Source organism: Littorina saxatilis, linkage group LG17, assembly GCF_037325665.1.
Source record: "Littorina saxatilis isolate snail1 linkage group LG17, US_GU_Lsax_2.0, whole genome shotgun sequence".
NCBI classification, from domain to species: domain Eukaryota; kingdom Metazoa; phylum Mollusca; class Gastropoda; order Littorinimorpha; family Littorinidae; genus Littorina; species Littorina saxatilis.
This window is the reverse complement of record NC_090261.1, coordinates 53024912-53043258: the sequence shown is the minus strand read 5'-3', so window position 1 is coordinate 53043258 and position 18347 is coordinate 53024912. Positions and strand designations below refer to the sequence as shown.

The window sequence follows — 18347 nt, the reverse complement described above, 5'->3', positions numbered from 1 at the left end:
GACTTTATTAATAGAATTTGTAACAGCTTTTCATAACTTTTTATTTTTTTTTATTTTTTATTTATTATATGAGCATATATTATGATTGTATTGATTGCATTTATTGTTCAAAATGCCCCCATGGGTTATGGACCAATAAAAACTTGAACTTGAACACTTGAAAAATGTCAGCACAGGAAAACAAAACTCGGGTGCTTTGAAACAAAAGATTGACAAAGATATGCAAGGCAGCAATGTTTCATTTCAGCCTTCGCAGTGTGGGAACATACATAAGGAGTTTGAAATAGGTTTCGGTTGATTCTTGCTTGTTATAGGCTCTAGCACATCACTGCGTGTGTGTCAGTGGAAAGTTCAAAAGCAACAAATTGGTTTCAAACCAATTAAAGAAAAAGGCTTAACGTATGAAGAAGTTGTGATGGTTAAACCAACAACAAAAAACAAGATTAACTCTGAAACACAACGACAGTACAACCACAACAGAAGTATTTACATACATTCCATTGGAGGAATGTATGTACACTAGAAAAATAGAAAGTTCAGGAGGAAGCAACTGTAAAAACAAAAACTAACCACAGACAGGTAGTAACAATTTAAAAACAATACAAACAGCCTCCACTCAAATTTGTTTATTCAGATTTGCAAAGTAATGTTTCGCAGTGCTGCAACCTTCAGTTCTACAGTAACATGTAGAACCAAAAGCACAATTTTGGACCAGACATTTTCAACACAACCAAAATACTTTATGCGTATAAAGATGTTATGCAAAAGAGTTTACAAGATTGTTATATTTCCTTCCTAAATAATCTCGTTTGTTCGCCACAAGGATTAAGAAACACAAACACAAAGCAGGTTCATAATCAACTTTTCGTAGAATATATTATCATTATTTATTATCATCAAAATACTTTAGGTCACTTAAGAATTCCCAACACATAAACAATTAAAAAGGTTCACAGTCCATTTTCTCTACCTGTGGAGATTACAAAGACATTGCTGAGGTCATTCGAATTCCTGAATAGCTGACAGCATTAATGAGCATGACATCAAATACTGGCTTGTACACACAGAATGCAGCAAGGAATCACATCAACTGTAATTAGTAAGGAATACCTAATGTAATTACTTACATTGGCCCTTTCTTTGATTTATAAATGACCACAAAATTAAGCTAGGATACCTGTCAACTTGAAGCGTTGGCAGTTTTGTACCAAATGTCTTTCATAGATTGATACACACCACATATGTCTACACCACCATTGTACATCAAAACTCCCCAGAGAAAAAGATGTGGACCCAAAACAAAAACAAAAACAAGGCTGCAGCTTACAGTCCTCAAACCCACTCATCTGACAAGCAGCTACCACAACATATATCCGTTAAGCTAACGCCTGTACGTTTACACATATTACAGGAAGGAAAAATGGAGGACCTAGATTTGTTAGTCAGGCGTGGCAGAGTAGAGAAGGCGGAGAGCTAGAGTCGTGACGGGAGTCACTGTTTGAGGATTTCGTCAGCCATGGCCTTCTCCTCGCACAGCTCTTTGGCCGTCAGGTCCATCTTCTCGCGTGCAAAGTCGTTGATCTCCAGCCCCTCCACGATACTCCACTTCTTGTCCTTGATGCGCACTGGGTAGCTGTACATGATCCCTTCTGGGATCCCGTAGGCTCCATTGGAAAACACACCCATCGACACCCAGTTGTCCTACAACAAGAGAAGTTTCAGGTAAGCATAAGTGTAATTTCAGGAAAGCAAAAGTTTCATGTAAGTTTTAGTGTTTGCACGGGTTTTCTTCTCAACATTTCTTCTCACTTCAAAGTTTTCTGACATAAATCCTTTGTCTTCCTTAATCTATTTACCCGTTTATGTTTATTCATCAAAATTCAGCTTTTGTTTATATTTACATTTGATCTAATAACCGTAGTGTGTGCTTCAGTTTCTTCTCATCAGTCATCCAATGGTCTGCAAAGACCCAACCTGAGCCTAATTACAGTTGCTTTTCAACATTCATCCCTTTGTTAAACCTTTCTTCTCTATTGCCTAATCCTTCTCCGCAAAATGTGATAACATTAAAACCAATACAGCACACACAAAAATGCAGATACACAGATACAAATAATACAATCTAGTAGAATCCCCCTTCAGAGACGACCCAATTTAAGACATTTATTATGTTTAAATTTACCTCTGTAAATTTACCTCCCCAACATTTTAAGACTTAATATTTCCAAATTTTGTTGAGATCTTCAAAGGGGGTCCCACTGTACGGGGCATGATGCATTACAGCAGACTATTAAAACTGACCCCCTGAGTTCCAAACCACCAGTCACGCATGTGGTCGGCGACGGCCTTGGCGGCAGACATTGCACTGGACAGCTTTCGGGCCTTGATCACTGCACCACCACGCGACTGCACTGTCTGTAAATATCAACAGACCTAAACATCAATCATAGCGCAGAGCAAAGAGTTAACACTTTCTGTGTCATGTCAACAAATGACAAAACAATCCTTGCAATAATCAAAGAATCGGGCGGGGATGTAGCTCAGTCGGTAGCGCGCTGGATTTGTATCCAGTTGGCCGCTGTCAGCGTGAGTTCGTCCCCACGTTCGGCGAGAGATTTATTTCTCAGAGTCAACTTTGTGTGCAGACTCTCCTCGGTGTCCGAACACCCCCGTGTGTACACGCAAGCACAAGACGAAGTGCGCACGAAAAAGATCCTGTAATCCATGTCAGCGTTCGGTGGGTTATAGAAACACGAAAATACCCAGCATGCTTCCTCCGAAAACGGCGTATGGCTGCCTAAATGGCGGGGTAAAAAAACGGTCATACACGTAAAATTCCACTCGTGCAAAAAACACGAGTGTACGTGAGAGTTTCAGCCCACGAAAGCAGAAGAAGATCAAAGAATCTAATGCTGATAATAATTATACAGGTACATGGGTGCAACTTGGAAAATTCCAAAAACCGGCAAAAGTTGGGGTCCAAGCTTTTTTAGTATTTAAAATGCCAAAAATAACCTCTCCTGGAACAAAAACATCGGCAGCCGATGAAACCAAAAACCGGCTGCCGGCGTGTAGCCGGCAGAGTTGCACCCATGCAGGTATACCTGTAAATGAAATTGGATGGCAAATCAAAATACGTTTAGTTTACTCTGCCTCCAAAAAAACTTCTTCTTCGTTCATGGGCTTAGACTCCCACGTTCACTCATGTTTTTAGCACGAGTGGATTTTTACGCGTACGACCGTTTTTACCCCGCCATTCTGGCAGCATACGCCGATTTCGGGGGAGGCATGCTGGGTATTTTCGTGTTTTTATAACCCACCGAACTCTGACATGGATTACAGGATCTTTTCCGTGCGCACTTGGTCTTGTGCTTGCGTGTACACACGAAGGGGGTTAAGTCACTAGCAGGTCTGCACATAAGTTGACCTGGGAGATCGGAAAAATCTCCAATTTAAATCCACCAGGCGGCAGCGACCGGGATTCGAACTCACGACCTCCCGATTAGGAGGCCGACGTCTTACCACCACGCCACTGCGCCCGTCTCTCAAAAAAAAAACCAGCACACCCTCTCCCCTTTGTCAGATGCTTACTGTATGTTTTTTTGAGGGGGCAAAAAAAATTCAGCAAGTTTGCATATTTGTTCTACAGTGCACAATATTTCCTGATACCGTGTTCCTTTTTTCTGCATAAACTACCACAAGGTTTCTGTAATTAGGTTGCAGTAATCAAATGTTATCTAATACTGACTTTTCAAATGTTTCACATGCTGAAGCATTCATAGCATCAGGGGAAAATACATGTTACTGGATAAGCAACTTCCATGGTTACTCACAGTCAAAAATTCATTCTTTAAGTAGTTGTCATCCTTGACAGCTTCAGGGACAGGCACAGTTTTACCGTTGACGACGGCCTTGGCATGGCGAACATCAGGGAATTGTGTGGACGAGTGATTGCCCCAGATGATGACATTGCTGACGGCACTGTTTGGAATACTCAGGCGAGCTGCAATCTGCACAGATCATAAGTGTCCATGTTAACTCCAATTTTCCAGTATTGTACCAGCTTTTATGTGAAAATAGCAGGAAAAAAAATCATCTTCTGATTGGTCTTACTGGTTTTGATTGCATCTGACAGTTTAATGGATGAAATTCTCTCAGAACCGTATGACCCCCCCCCCCCCCCCCACAACTGTTTTTTTTTTTTTTACTGATCGCCATGGCCGGCACAGGTACCACTGTACCTTCAAAGCTTCCACACTACATTTGCTAAATTTGCACCACTGACCTGGGCCTGGGCACGGTTCTGGTCCAGTCTGGTGAGACAGGAGAAGTTTTCCTTTGGAATGGAGGGGGCGTATGTGCTGCACATCAGAGCGTTAGTGTTGGCAGGGTTGCCGACAACCACGACCTTGACGGTTTTCTTGGCAACGGTGTCAAGAGCTTTGCCCTGAGACTCGAAGATCTTGATGTTGGCTTTGAGCAGGTCCTTACGCTCCATACCCTCACGACGAGGCATGGCACCCACCAGGAAAGCGGCATCGATATCCTTGAAGGCCACTTTCTCGTCACAGGTGGGGATCACCTCTGTATTGAAAACAAAGCACAGTCTCAACCATAGATCATGAAGCCTTCTCTTGCTCCCCCGTGATTTGGCATAGCAGTGATAGTACCCCCCAGAGAGGTTGCATCATATTCTTGAAGGCGACTCTCTTGTCTTAGTTTTGCCATACCTTAGTACAGGAAACCATATACATCCCCAGTTAACAGGCTTACACCTTACTTATGGAGAGAAAAAAAACACAAAAAAAACCCAGGTAAGATTCATAAAAGAACAATTTCTGGTAAAAGTTAAAAATTCTCTCCAAATTTATGTAAATGTAACTTTATAAAAGAACAGCCCCTGTCATAAGCACTATTGGTCCCTTCTGAAATACAGTGGTACCTCTATTGAAATGTGACCTTTTAGACCAGATAGCCATTCATAGAGGGATTCCTTAGTTCAATCAATACAGGAAGGGATAGCATAGTGTCCTTTATTAGTAAGTGTCCTCTCATAGGAGGCACCTAACATTACCAATACTACTAAGAGTTTACAAAGACTATGTGACGGTTTTTTTAAAAATTCAGTGCAATTGATGTGAGGCTTAAATGCCACAGACTCACCTTTGAGGAGGGGCATGGCACAGTCCATGAGCTCCATGACAACTCCATTCAGCACGCCCTCCATGGGGGCAATGTCCAGGAGGGTCAAGATGATGGGCTGGAAAAAAACCAGCACCTACTGTACATCTGACACACCACTATTAAGGTACCAGCTTGACAATGAAAAGAAATTATGTATGTGCTTACAGTACAACTCATTTTTACACACCCCTCACCTTTCAAACTTTCCTTCTTACATTCCACTAATAACCTCGGTACATATACCTCTATTTTTAGAATACCTCGTTTTCAAGACCAGAGCTGAGGTGCACGAAGCGAAAGCGGGTGAAACCCAACCGAGTGAGAACAAACCACGGGGTCTTTCTTTCTTTATTTGGTGTTTAACGTCGTTTTCAACCATTCAAGGTTATATCGCGACGGGGAAAGGGGGGAGATGGGATAGAGCCACTTGTCAATTGTTTCTTGTTCACAAAAGCACTAATCAAAAATTTGCTCCAGGGGCTTGCAACGTAGTACAATATATGACCTTACTGGGAGAATGCAAGTTTCCAGTACAAAGGACTTAACATTTCTTACATACTGCTTGACTAAAATCTTTACAAACATTGACTATATTCTATACAAGAAACACTTAACAAGGGTAAAAGGAGAAACAGAATCCGTTAGTCGCCTCTTACGACATGCTGGGGAGCATCGGGTAAATTCTTCCCCCTAAACCGCGGGGGAGTTACCACGGGGTCTGATTCGTTGAAATCACAACAAATCTCAATTTCAACCAGTCCAACACTGTGGCTGGCTCCCACCCGGTAGGTAACTTTCTTATGCACCTTGGCCCTGATCTTCGCAGATTTGTGGAGGTCTTGACAAGGGCAAGGTTCAAAGATATCATGAGAAGCTGCTGTTAAGTTGTTTTTCCTTTAACAAGCTGCTGTTAATTTTGTAGTTCATCTCAATGACTACATGTTGTACAGAATTCATGAGTTATGAGATCATTCCATAGTCGTGTGAGATCATCTTCTTACATAGTGAATAATGAGTTTGAATTCATCAAATAAGTGGTTCAATATGTATTCTCTCCCTCCCTCTCACACACACACACATAATTCATAGATCAGAGATGTCAAGATAGAAAAGTAGTAGTGACCATACCTGGGTGCTGCCAAAAACATCTCCCTTGGCGAGGGAGTACAGCAAGGAGTAGGCAATCTGACCGGCAGCCCCAGTTACACATACTTTCACTGCTTCACTCTGAAAAACAAACACACAACTGATACAGAAATGTACAACGCAATGCAAACCTATGACTACCCATGGGAGAAAGTGGACAAAACTAAAACAGAAAAAAACTTTCATTTACTGGATTCCTCTACTTCCAGTAACAGAAGCAAAATTCAATTAATGATTGTCAGATCCACATGTAGCTCTGTTCTGGTACTTCTAAAAGATAAGTACAAAACTACAGAACAATCTTTCTTTATTTGGTGTTTAACGTCGTTTTCAACCACGAAGGTTATATCGCGACGAGGGAAAGGGGGGAGATGGGATAGGGGAAAGGGGGGGGAGATGGGATAGAGCCACTTGTTAAGTGTTTCTTGTTCACAAAAGCACTAATCAAAAAATTGCTCCAGGGGCTTGCAACGTAGTACAATATATGACCTTACTGGGAGAATGCAAGTTTCCAGTACAAAGGACTAAACATTTCTTACATACTGCTTGACTAAAATCTTTACAAACATTGACTATATTCTATACAAGAACCACTTAACAAGGGTAAAAGGAGAAACAGAATCCGTTAGTCGCCTCATACGACATGCGGGGTGCAGAGAAATAAGGATGTGGAAAAGAAGACTTTTGGTAAGTGAAATAAAGGTGATGGATCCAGTCAGGTAGAAATAAGACAACAAGAAAAGAATTGGAAAACTGCAGGGAATAGTAGGGAGAGTTTTCTTGGAAGGAAATATAGGTGAAAGGACTGGTAAGGCAGAAATAAGACAAAAGAAGAGAAGAAACAGAACCGTTAGTCGCCTCTTACGACATGCTGGGTAGCATCGGGTAAATTCTTTCTAGTCCCAACCAATATGGGACTCCCCCTAACCCGCGGGGGGTTACAGAACAATCAAGGCAAAATATTTGGTTCATAAAAAGGCATAGATCATCCAAACCATTAATTTCACCTCATAAATACAGACAGGCACAAACAGATACTGAGATAGTTTTTATTTTTCAAATTTAATCAAAACCACAACATATGACCAACTAGCTGCTTATCAAATGCTTTTACTTTCTGTGTTTCCAGACGTCGGTCATTTATGCATTCTTTTTTTTATCTGACACATTGTTCTGACCCCAGGCAGGTTGAATGTCTGAAAGCTTTAAGTTTAACAAGAGGGATGTTTTTTGATAATGATAGTTTTTTGATAAAACAATGTTTGTGCGGCTATGACATTTTGACGGTATATATTTTGAGTCTGGCCCAACTGATCTACTGCTCTGTGTGTTTGGGAACAACACTGTATCTTAACCAACTCTTATTTGCCTTGAAGGCTTACTATAGCCAACTAGATTGGTATCAGCATTCTGAAACAGGTAATGACATTCAAAACTCTATGCGTCAGTCTTTCAGGCATGGGAATTGATTGAAAGAAATCTTGGAAAACTAGGGAGATCTCCCGAAATTTGTCTGAAATCTAGTTTAAAATCTGCACAAACTGTGAATATGTTTCATGAACTTTACACAGCAAAAAACTGACTAAATTGAATACATTGCCAGTAACCAACGATTATTTTAATCCTTGAAGTTGAAGTGAATTAATATTTTTCTAACAGTAATATTAGTACTATTACAATTTACACTTACTCTTTGTTTGCAAAAGTGACTCACGCCGGTGGAATCTCACTTAAAGAGGGGAAGGTTGTATGGAGGACATTGGTCATACTAGGCAAATTGTCTTATTCAATTTTTGTTCCTAGATTTTTGTTCTCGATTTTTTTTCTCAGAAGAGGAATTTTTTCTTCTCGGAAATGTGTAGGTTTTCTCGGAAATCCTCGGATAATTCCCATGCCTGGTCTCTCTCCTGTCCTTATACATATGTGTCATGTCCCCGAAATGCCCTTAGGCTTAAACTTGCCAATATACTGCCCTTGACATTGTTGTTACTCTCTCCCTTGCCTCTCTTCCATCCCAAGCTTATACACCACACAGAGGAAGATATCCAGATTCAATTAAATAATGAACGTACTGTTCCCTAACCTTTGCCCTGAAACTTAAAATGTGTTTCAAATTGTGTGCCTTTCTTTTAATTCAGTGAAATTTCATCAATATCCCTCCGTCCTTGTTTTCTTATCCCTGCAAATCGTCCTTGTCCGATTGAAACCTCGTAAATCGATTTTGAGCGTTTCGAGAAAAACACAAAAAACGTCTTTAAAAAATAACTTGTCATCAAAATAAGCCAATTTTTTCTGCACATGATCTACGAACACAAACAAATTATTGTGTGTAATTAAATAGTGTTGGTCACAATTAAAACGCACGATATTCAACAAAATTGCAAGATACGAGTTTTTCTTTTTTAAAACCCGACCAAACTTGAAGACTTACAAGGTTTTATAACATAGCCAAAGAACAAAAAAGACAAAAACAATGTTTTATACGCAGTAAACACACAATCGTTCTTTTGTCACAATGTTCATTTGTTTTTTGATTGTACAAACCGATGTATAATCATTCTTGTGTAAAATGTCCTTGCAGTCTCCTTGCAACTTTGCCAATTAACACACAAACAAAACCAAGTGTAAACTGAAGCTTATCAGTACATAACATTCTTTGCTTGCAGGACAGCGTAAACATCCATACAGGAGCCTTTTTGTATCCACAGAAAACAGAGTATTCCTTGAAAACAATGAGATATCTTAGTTTGAGTGCAATTGTCATCTAAATGTCCTTGAACAGCTAGTAGTATGCAGGATGACCACTCATGAGAATGCAGAGCTTAACGACCATAGGGTAGACCATGTGTATTGGTATGAATCTACTGGAAAAACCTCCTTGACATGCTGAAGATGCTGCCACTTTATGTCTTTGATGGTCAGCCGTACTCAGTAGAGCTGGGGGATGATATTGGGCTCACCATGTGCTCTTCTTCTTCTTTGTGAAAAAGGCCACCACTCCTCAGAATAGATGAGCTTGTAGCGACAAGTACCGTCAGGCAGGTACTTCGGACTGCGAATATCCACCAATTATGGATCCCCAGAAGTGTCTGAGATCAAGAAAGTCCTTGAAGAATGTGTGGGCTACCTGGACAACTTTGTAAGGTTGCCTTTTTCTTGCAGAGGTGATGACTTCCACGTATTCGGCAGGCCAGACTATCTGCCTTCTCCTTAGTTTGTTTTTGATAGCTGGGTGTACAGAGTCTACTTTCATCCAGGTATGACCTTTCTCAGGAAACTTTTGGAAAACGACTTTTCCTTGACTGACTGCAAAGTAAAGATGGGCGTTTCCCAAGACTATTAAACTGCGGTTCTGGTACCCACAGCCGTCATTGTAGATAATGATTGCCTTGGTTGTTTCGCCAACTGTTGCTTTTGACTTATCTTTTTTGACTCATCCTAAAAGTAGCAAGTAACCTCTGTGTCACTCAAGTTGTACAATGTGAAGACAGTAGTGGCAGCACAGCTTGGCCTTGAAGTATTTGTCATTTGGTTATAGGGCCAACAAGTCGACCTGCAGATACATGGTGAAAACTTGGACATCACCATTCTCTTTAGCAACCCTCTTGTCAATGTTCTGTTATTTGCAAGCTTCGTCTTTGCGTTGAATGTGCATCTGGTACACATGCTATGGGATGTTTCCGTACTTGGATTCACAGCAAACGTTGCATTCATAGTTTTGGGGGTTGGTGAATCACAATGTTTGGTTTGCTTCACTACTTCCATTACTCCTGGAAGATAGTGATTTTGTTTCCAAGCGAAATCTGCACCATCAATTGACTCCTGCTCGCTCATGCGGAGCTTGCACCAGACAGAGCAAACATGACTCCTAATGCAAACAAGTCGAGCAGATACAGTTTTTGTCATGCTTTACAGTTGTTGGGTCAATGCAGTCCACATGAAAATGACCATGATAATGGACACAGTACACCCACGAAACACAATCAGAGTCCATACGAACAGTGATGTCATCTATGATAAGTTCCGTTTCGAAATTCCATGGTATAGAACTTTTATTCAGGCACACACAGCACATCAACCTAAGATCTTCAAGCGAAGAGAATTGGCTTTCATGTGTGAAGGACCCACTGCCAGACATGACGGACTGCATTCAGACACTATAACACAACTTCAGTACGTGACATATGCATACCTGTACATCTTCAGCTAACAAATAAGATCAGAAGTTCAGGACTGAACTGTTACATAGTTAAGAGATATTTCAGAATACTTTAACTGCTTAATCTCTCTTTGTCAGTAGTTATGCTTTTGTACTTAGCAAAGGAAAATACTAACAAAAAAATCATTTGAACAATAACTGATGTCGTAGAGTGTCATTTTACTACACAATACGTAATGTGGGCACTTCTAGCTTCATTAATGACTCTAATATTTAATTTTACCTAAACTCTGAACGTACGGACATGTTACCGTCACCTCGTATCTAACGGAAACAGTTCATTTACCGCCGTGTTTAGATATTAGAAAACCTGTAAGTCGACATACGAGGTTTGCATCGGCCAAAACTGAAAAACACACGAACAAAAAAAAGCTCGTAACTCAAGTTACGTGTAATTTTGGTTCGCGGTTTTGCCAAAATGATATACGAGGTATTTTTATACCCATTTTTAACTGACTTCCAGCAATCTTAGGCTTTCACCACAATAACCAAAAAATAGAGAAAAAATCGTAGATTATATTGATGTAAAAAAGTAGATTTCGCAAAAAATCGAGTTACGAGGTTTTAATCGGACAAGGACGAAATGCAATGCGCATTATACTGTGCAGCGACATGCAGATCCTCACTGATTACAGTGAATAAACCTTTTCAGAGCGACGTGGAGAGCTGGCATACGTTCAAAAACGGCCACACTGTGGAGCAACTTTGTCTGGAAATGATTGCTTTTGAATAGCATTCTTTAACTTCTCCGTGCAGGCAACAATCTAACAAGGGATTAAAGTAGCACAGATTGTCACCTCGCACTGTCAAGGTCAACATAACGCAGGCACCGGTTCACAATCTAAATATAACACGCAAAAAAGGATATGACAGCTTTGGACAAAAAAAGGGTACAATATCACAAGTTAAGCTAAATAAGGTTAAGGTACTGAATCAATCCAAATAACAGCTGTACATACCATATTGACGAAGCTTTACACGCGATTTTCTTGACAGTAACAAGTTTAGCAGAAGATGGGTCGACGACACCGGTGGAAGGTCAAGGACGATGAGCGTGCGGTCAAGGCCTTGGGTATTTTGTTTATACGGAGCTTGCCATAGTTTCGAAATAATAATTTTGGTTTAAACTGTTACCTATCTTACCGTCCATTAACGCATACATATCACATTTGAGTGTGATATAACATGCAAATAATACTTTAATTTGGCCCCTTTTTAATTTTGCAATTTCGAAACTAAACTTACAGCCTTGGTAGTCATGAGGAGGTAACTCTGAACAAAGCAGACTGCCAAGCGAGGGACAACAATCTTCATTTCACAGGATGCTTTCTGTTTCTCATTGGGAAACTCCTGGGGATTTCTGGCTGTGGTGATTTTTGCTTAATGAGAATATGTTTGTGCAGGATCTGTGTATTTTCTCTATAATGAATTAATTTTGAAAGAAGTTTTCATAAAGACATCAGTGATTTTGTTCATCTTTCCTCGGAGATCCTCGGAAAGTTTACGATTTGTAGGCCTTAATTTTCAACATTCCTGCTACAGACAACGACGCTTAACTTGAACTCGCTTAACTCGATTTTCCGGATACGTCGAAGTGAACCATTGGTCTCGGCCAGCAGCCTTCTTGTTATCACAAAAATTCCTTCACTTACCTCGACTTTGGATAGCTCGATTTTCTGCTTAACTATTTTCATCACATCGGTTAGCTCGATCTCCCACTTTTTTATCTCCATATGACGTCAAACGAGAAGTGACGCACAAATGTAAACGTCATAAGATTATGTCGCAAACAAAACATGGAAAATGTGACCCTCCACCACGAAATGAGTCGCAGGTCACCTCGCGTGGTTCTGCGCTTGGCTTAGGGGTCACCTTAGTCACAGGCTTATAACTCAAACAGTTTTCACTCTTTTTTAAAACGGTTTTCACCACTGGATTGAGCATAAAAAACTCTTTAGGAAAAAAGTATTAAACAATGGCGACTGCACGTGAGAGGGAACAATAAAGAGACCAAAAAGCAATGTACTCACGTTAAAATGACGAACACGGAACGAATAACAGCGACGTTTCGACCTAAGGGTCTTCTTCAGGCACAAAAACACAAAAATACACACACACAAAAAAGAAGAAGAAAGACGATAGAACAGATAAAGAGGAGAATAACTGACAAAACAAAGCAGTTGTTTTGTCAGTTATTCTCCTCTTTATCTGTTCTATCGTCTTTCTTCTTCTTTTTTGTGTGTGTGTATTTTTGTGTTTTTGTGCCTGAAGAAGACCCTTAGGTCGAAACGTTGCTGTTATTCGTTCCGTGTTTGTCATTTTAACGTGAGTACATTGCTTTTTGGTCTCTTTAGGAAAATGTAAAAATATGAAAATCATGCAAAGGTGACATGCGACTCATTCCGTGGTGGAGGGTCACAAATAGTTCTCAGAGGGAGAGATGGATGGATTGTTTAATTGTATAACCAGTGAATTGGTTTTTACAATGGTAAAACAAAAGAAAATGTACAAAAGCAGCATTTCACGTAATCAAATCAAAAGTATATACATGATATTACACTGACTTGATCGTTGATCGTAACAATTTTTGACAGATGCCTGCTAATAAAGTCAGCATACAAGCACATACAAACACACACACACACACACACACACACACACACACACACACAAATCGTCACAAACACAAACACACACACACATGCCGCACGTAAATACGTACATATAAATATATACACCATAGCAAGCAGATTTGCACACATCATCAAAAAAGCCCCAAGAGCCTGCTGAGAGCTGTCCTGTAGATAGACTACGCTGCTTACCTCGATTTTTCGGATACGTCGAAGTGAACCATTGGTCCCGGCCACCAGCCTTCTTTATATCACTAAAAATCCTTCACTTACCTCGACTTCGGATAGCTCGAAGTCTTCCTTTGAAAAATCGAGCTATCCGACGTGTTGGATAACACGAACTTCGCATACCTCGAACTCTTTGGGGGGGCCCCGACGAGATCGAGTTAAGCGGCGTTGTCTGTACATTGTTCTAATCTAGAACTGTTGTTTAGATGAGAAATTCAGTTGCGACTGAGTATCACTGTGTGTTTGCATGCGGGCGCGCAGGCCTGCGGACACGCACATGTGTGTATGTGATACTGATACACTAAAACTTGAATTGCAGATTTGTGTATCAGCTGAATGTGAACATAACATTGCAATGGCATACTGCCTCTGTGAGCTGTACATCTGGTCTTTGAAGAACCAGTATGCTATTCCAGGTACGTGCCAAGTGTGTAAAGTTGTATGTATTACGGTTGTGATCTATTCCTATTATACACTATAATACAGTACTTTTTTTTTTAATTGAAAACAACCTGTTGCTGAGCGATCCTTAGTTCTATACACATTTTGTGTATGTCATTGTCACTGTGTGGTTATTCATTGAGTTTTGAAGATTAAGGGCTGTTAAAAAAAAGTGTTAAGTTTTGTATCCTCTTGAGACTAAATCCTCTTGAATTATTTTGGGAACATGATTTTTTTTTTATGAAGAGTGGGATTTAGGATGTAAGACAGGGTGTCAGGATAGGGTGCTACATTGGAATGGTAGGTGCAGGGATTATTGCAGACTCAGCACAGTGCTATAATTCTTTTAGAAGAGTTGAATTAAAAAGTGATAGCATTCTAAAGCTAGGGGAGAAGTGTTTTTTTTAACAAAGAACTATTGCACTGTTTTTCTGAATCAATATGTTTATACAATTTATAGATCTATCTCCACTCTGGACCATGTAATTAATGATACCTGATGATGTTGTTTTCAGACCATTTGGTTGGATGCCATGTTTATCATGATAAAGGTGAACAAGGTCAGTGTACACTATTTGGTTGGATGCCATGTTTATCATGATAAAGGTGAACAAGGTCAGTGTACACTATTTGGTTGGATGCCATGTTTATCATGATAAAGGTGAACAAGGTCAGTGTACACTATTTGGTTGGATGCCATGTTTATCATGATAAAGGTGAACAAGGTCAGTGTACACTATTTGGTTGGATGTCATGTTTATCATGATAAAGGTGAACAAGGTCAGTGTGCACTATTTGGTTGGATGCCATGTTTATCATGATAAAGGTGAACAAGGTCAGTATACACTATTTGGTTGGATGCCATGTTTATCATGATAAAGGTGAACAAGGTCAGTGTACACCATTTGGTTGGATGCCATGTTTATCATGATAAAGGTGAACAAGGTCAGTGTACACTATTTGGTTGGATGCCATGTTTATCATGATAAAGGTGAACAAGGTCAGTGTACACTATTTGGTTGGATGCCATGTTTATCATGATAAAGGTGAAAAAGGTCAGTGTACACTATTTGGTTGGATGCCATGTTTATCATGATAAAGATGAACAAGGTCAGTGTACACCATTTGGTTGGATGCCATGTTTATCATGATAAAGGTGAACAAGGTCAGTGTACACTATTTGGTTGGATGCCATGTTTATCATGATAAACGTGAACAAGGTCAGTGTACACCATTTGGTTGGATGCCATGTTTATCATGATAAAGGTGAACAAGGTCAGTGTACACTATTTGGTTGGATGCCATGTTTATCATGATAAAGGTGAACAAGGTCAGTGTACACCATTTGGTTCTGACTAGAAAGTAGAATAGATTAATTAGAAAAAACACACAATAAACACCAAGTTCCAAAGACTTTCGGGCCACGCCCTTCTTCAGTCTGTAGAATAGTTTACTTTTGGACTGGCATTTAGTTTAACAATAATTGTCAGTTTTCATGAATATGAAGCTGGCAAAAAATTGTTCAATGCATGTAATTACACTTTTCATAATTATGATAGCATGTTGATCTTCAGTTTTGTCATGAGTAAACCTGTCCCCAGTGTATGTAATACTGATTGAACAACTAGACTGTCACATACGGATCATGTATAAAACTGACATTTTGTTCATAAACCGAAGATGAATTCACCTGTATATTAGTTGGCTGTGTCAGAGACATGTAGATACAGACCTGTTTACCCTTACGATTTTGGCGTAATTTATTACGATTTTCTGCAAAAAATACGCCATTCCGCTATCCGTGTCAAGACTACGATTTTCATAAATAAAAAAATGTAAAAAAAAAAAAAATTTTTAATTTTTAAATTTTTTTTTAAATTTTTTTTTATCAATTCACATGTTTGGCATTGTTTTTTTCAATGGCAAAATGGGGTGAAAAAGCACAGGACTGACCAGAGATCATGTCTGTCTGATGAGACGCTGGAGAGCCTTATTCTAGTGGTGAAGTCTCGCCCTCACTCATTCGGCAAGCGCAAGTACAGTAGAGAAGCGCTTGACACACTGAAAAAGGCCTACTACGAGCAAAAGAAAAAGAATCAGTGATGCATGTGCTTTTGATGTGATCTTCTTTGAAATTATGATGACTACAAAAACTGACTGATGTGTTTTGTTTGTAAATGATGGATATATGTGCATGATTGCGTTTCGCAGACACAGTTGTCATGTGCGCGGCGTTGTAATTGGCGACGAATGCTGGATGATTACTATTTTTGTGCCAGGATTACTATTTTTGGGGCAGAGCATTACTCCAAAACACTTATGGGGGTAAACAGGTCTGTAGATATCTTCAGTGTAATGTGTGTTGCTAATTAATGTGATGTTTCATTAAATGTGTTAATTGTCTTCTTCACAGCAAGTGCACAGGAACACCCCTACCATGAGGAGAGGCAGCAGTACACAGAAGGTAAGCTTTGGTGTTTCGACAAAGTATGAATGATGGATACTGTGGTTTGAAATTGGCTTTGTCTCAGAGCAATGCTCATCTGTACATATTTGTAGTTTAATGTGTTCTTGATGAGTCAAAGATTTGATGGCTGGTTTTAACTGACGTGTGTGAGCATGCAGAATTTTGTGATTTTTAAGTGAATTGAAAGTATGTAATTCAAGGCCAAGAAATGTTCCTAGTGGTCCAGTGGACTGGGCATGGTTGTAAGTTAAGTTTTATGTCTCTGTTTTATGTCTTACATCTCAAACAGGTCGAGATATGATCTGGTCACCTCGCAACAAACGACCTGAAAGGCTGAGAGACAGCATTAAAGAAGTTGAGGTAATGATGCGAGAAAGGCAATGGCAATGCCTTATTTAACGACAGGAACAGAAGGATCTTGCACGCAAGATTCATCGACGACTTTGAGATACGTACATTATCTGTATCATTGGTGTATGTCTGTCCGTCCACTGGGTCGACATACTGTAAATGTAGCATTTTGTGTTGTCAATAATGAAACGTTCCAACAACCCACCATTCTTGTGTTTTGATACTGAATTTTGGAACGTTGGCAATCTCTCTGTTTTGGGATTTGGGAGACGACGTGTTCAGACCTTTTTTTCCTGACTGACACTCTTTTGACACCTAATTTGCCTGTGTATTGCAGGATCTGCTGGCACAGTACAGATGTGTTCAGGTGCGATGGCGAAGCAGGCAGCTCTTGCAGGTCAGTGACTCACTGTATACTTTGACCAGCATTGCTAACGATACAAGAACAGCGTGATAACCCCTCTGTGGTAAACTTCTGGTCTAAATGTATAAGTGTGCACAGTAGGCAAATCAGGAAGTTGTAGGATTACGGATCTCTTCACTATACCTGAATTTTAAGAATGGAGGAGTTCACACTATACTTGAGGTTTTTGTTAAGGCAAGTTCACACTATTCTTGAGGATTCTGTATTTACTTGTTCACACTGTATCTGAGGTTTAATTATTGATGAGTTCATACCAAATGGATTTTACTGTTCACAAAAGTTAGGTTGTGACTATGGTCAGTTTGCTGCTTCATTGTGAGTCTGAATATTCATGTCTGATTTTAAATCGCAAGTGACTTTCTTTGATTGTGCTGATCTGTTTCCAGATGGTGCTGAGCAATGGCTGCATAGTCAGCATGATGATGTGTGGTCATTCTGGAGATGTGGAGAAAATCTTCATCGACAAATCTTTGGTGGGCAAATTTACCTGTGAAACTGTTTGTGATGGTGAGTAACGTTTCATTTTCACAGGTGAACATCACAAAGTGCATTAAAATGTGTTAGAAATGTTTGAGTAAGTCGCTTTGCTGATTCTGTTATGCCTGACTGCTACTATGAGTTAGGAGAAAGGGTTTTACTTGGATCTTTGTGGTCTTTTCCAAGAGAACTTATCATGAAAAGTCTGAAAAGAGGGTTTTCCACTGTTCCAAAGCGCTTAATTTGTATGAACGATGCTTATTATTACTCTGTGTTATGTGTAAAAGATGCTTATCATTACTCTGTGTCTTGTGTAAAAGATGCTTATCATTCATCTGTGTTTTGTGTAAAAGATGCTTATCATTTCTCTGTGTTTTCAGCTGTGTTAACGGACCAGTACATGGTGGTGTGTCATGCTGACAGTCCCCGTGTGGAGTACGCTCACTTCACACGGCGTCCACCCATCATGGAGGCAGCCAAACGTCTGGATAAACTGTCTACCTGGGAACCCAAGGTAGGCCACTTATCTCTCTTTTAACTTGTATTCTGCTTTATAATATTCTGGCTATTTAGTCTCATCAGCTGTTGCATATGTCATTCACTTTTGCTGGAATAAGTGTGGGTGTGTGTGTGTGTGTGTGAGTGCGCACGCGTTTGTGACCTGGGACAGAACAGGACCTTATCCACTTCAGGTTAAGGCAAACGTACGGTCAACATTATGAACAGTAAAACATTGTTTGGGCAGATGAACATGTGTGTGTGTGCTTTTTTGCATGCATG

The 18347-nt window shown here is 39.9% G+C and overlaps 2 protein-coding genes across 4 annotated transcripts in view; one reads left to right on the top strand and one right to left on the bottom strand.

Moving 5' to 3' along the window:
- Positions 1 to 611: 611 nt before the first annotated feature.
- LOC138953935 (malate dehydrogenase, cytoplasmic-like) lies at positions 612 to 11659 on the bottom strand. Its single transcript, XM_070325944.1, has 7 exons — positions 11509 to 11659; positions 6313 to 6411; positions 5164 to 5260; positions 4286 to 4584; positions 3834 to 4010; positions 2302 to 2415; positions 612 to 1701 (listed from the first exon to the last, which is right to left on the bottom strand). Exons 1-7 carry the CDS (start codon positions 11509 to 11511, stop codon positions 1492 to 1494), a joined length of 999 nt encoding a protein of 332 aa, XP_070182045.1. The 5' UTR covers positions 11512 to 11659; the 3' UTR covers positions 612 to 1491.
- The window catches only part of LOC138953931 (WD repeat-containing and planar cell polarity effector protein fritz homolog), a 26785-nt gene continuing 13641 nt past the window's right edge, over positions 5204 to 18347 (top strand). The window contains exons 1-8 of one of the 3 annotated variants that reach the window (XM_070325925.1): positions 5204 to 5308; positions 13727 to 13823; positions 14364 to 14408; positions 16262 to 16312; positions 16605 to 16675; positions 17004 to 17063; positions 17477 to 17597; positions 17948 to 18081. In XM_070325925.1, coding sequence (XP_070182026.1) covers positions 13763 to 13823; positions 14364 to 14408; positions 16262 to 16312; positions 16605 to 16675; positions 17004 to 17063; positions 17477 to 17597; positions 17948 to 18081 — 543 coding nt within the window. In that variant the 5' untranslated portion in view covers positions 5204 to 5308; positions 13727 to 13762. Of the gene's footprint in view, positions 5309 to 11792; positions 11919 to 13726; positions 13824 to 14363; positions 14409 to 15090; positions 15179 to 16261; positions 16313 to 16604; positions 16676 to 17003; positions 17064 to 17476; positions 17598 to 17947; positions 18082 to 18347 lie in introns of those variants that run through there. The other 2 variants (XM_070325924.1, XM_070325926.1) reach the window with 2 other exon arrangements.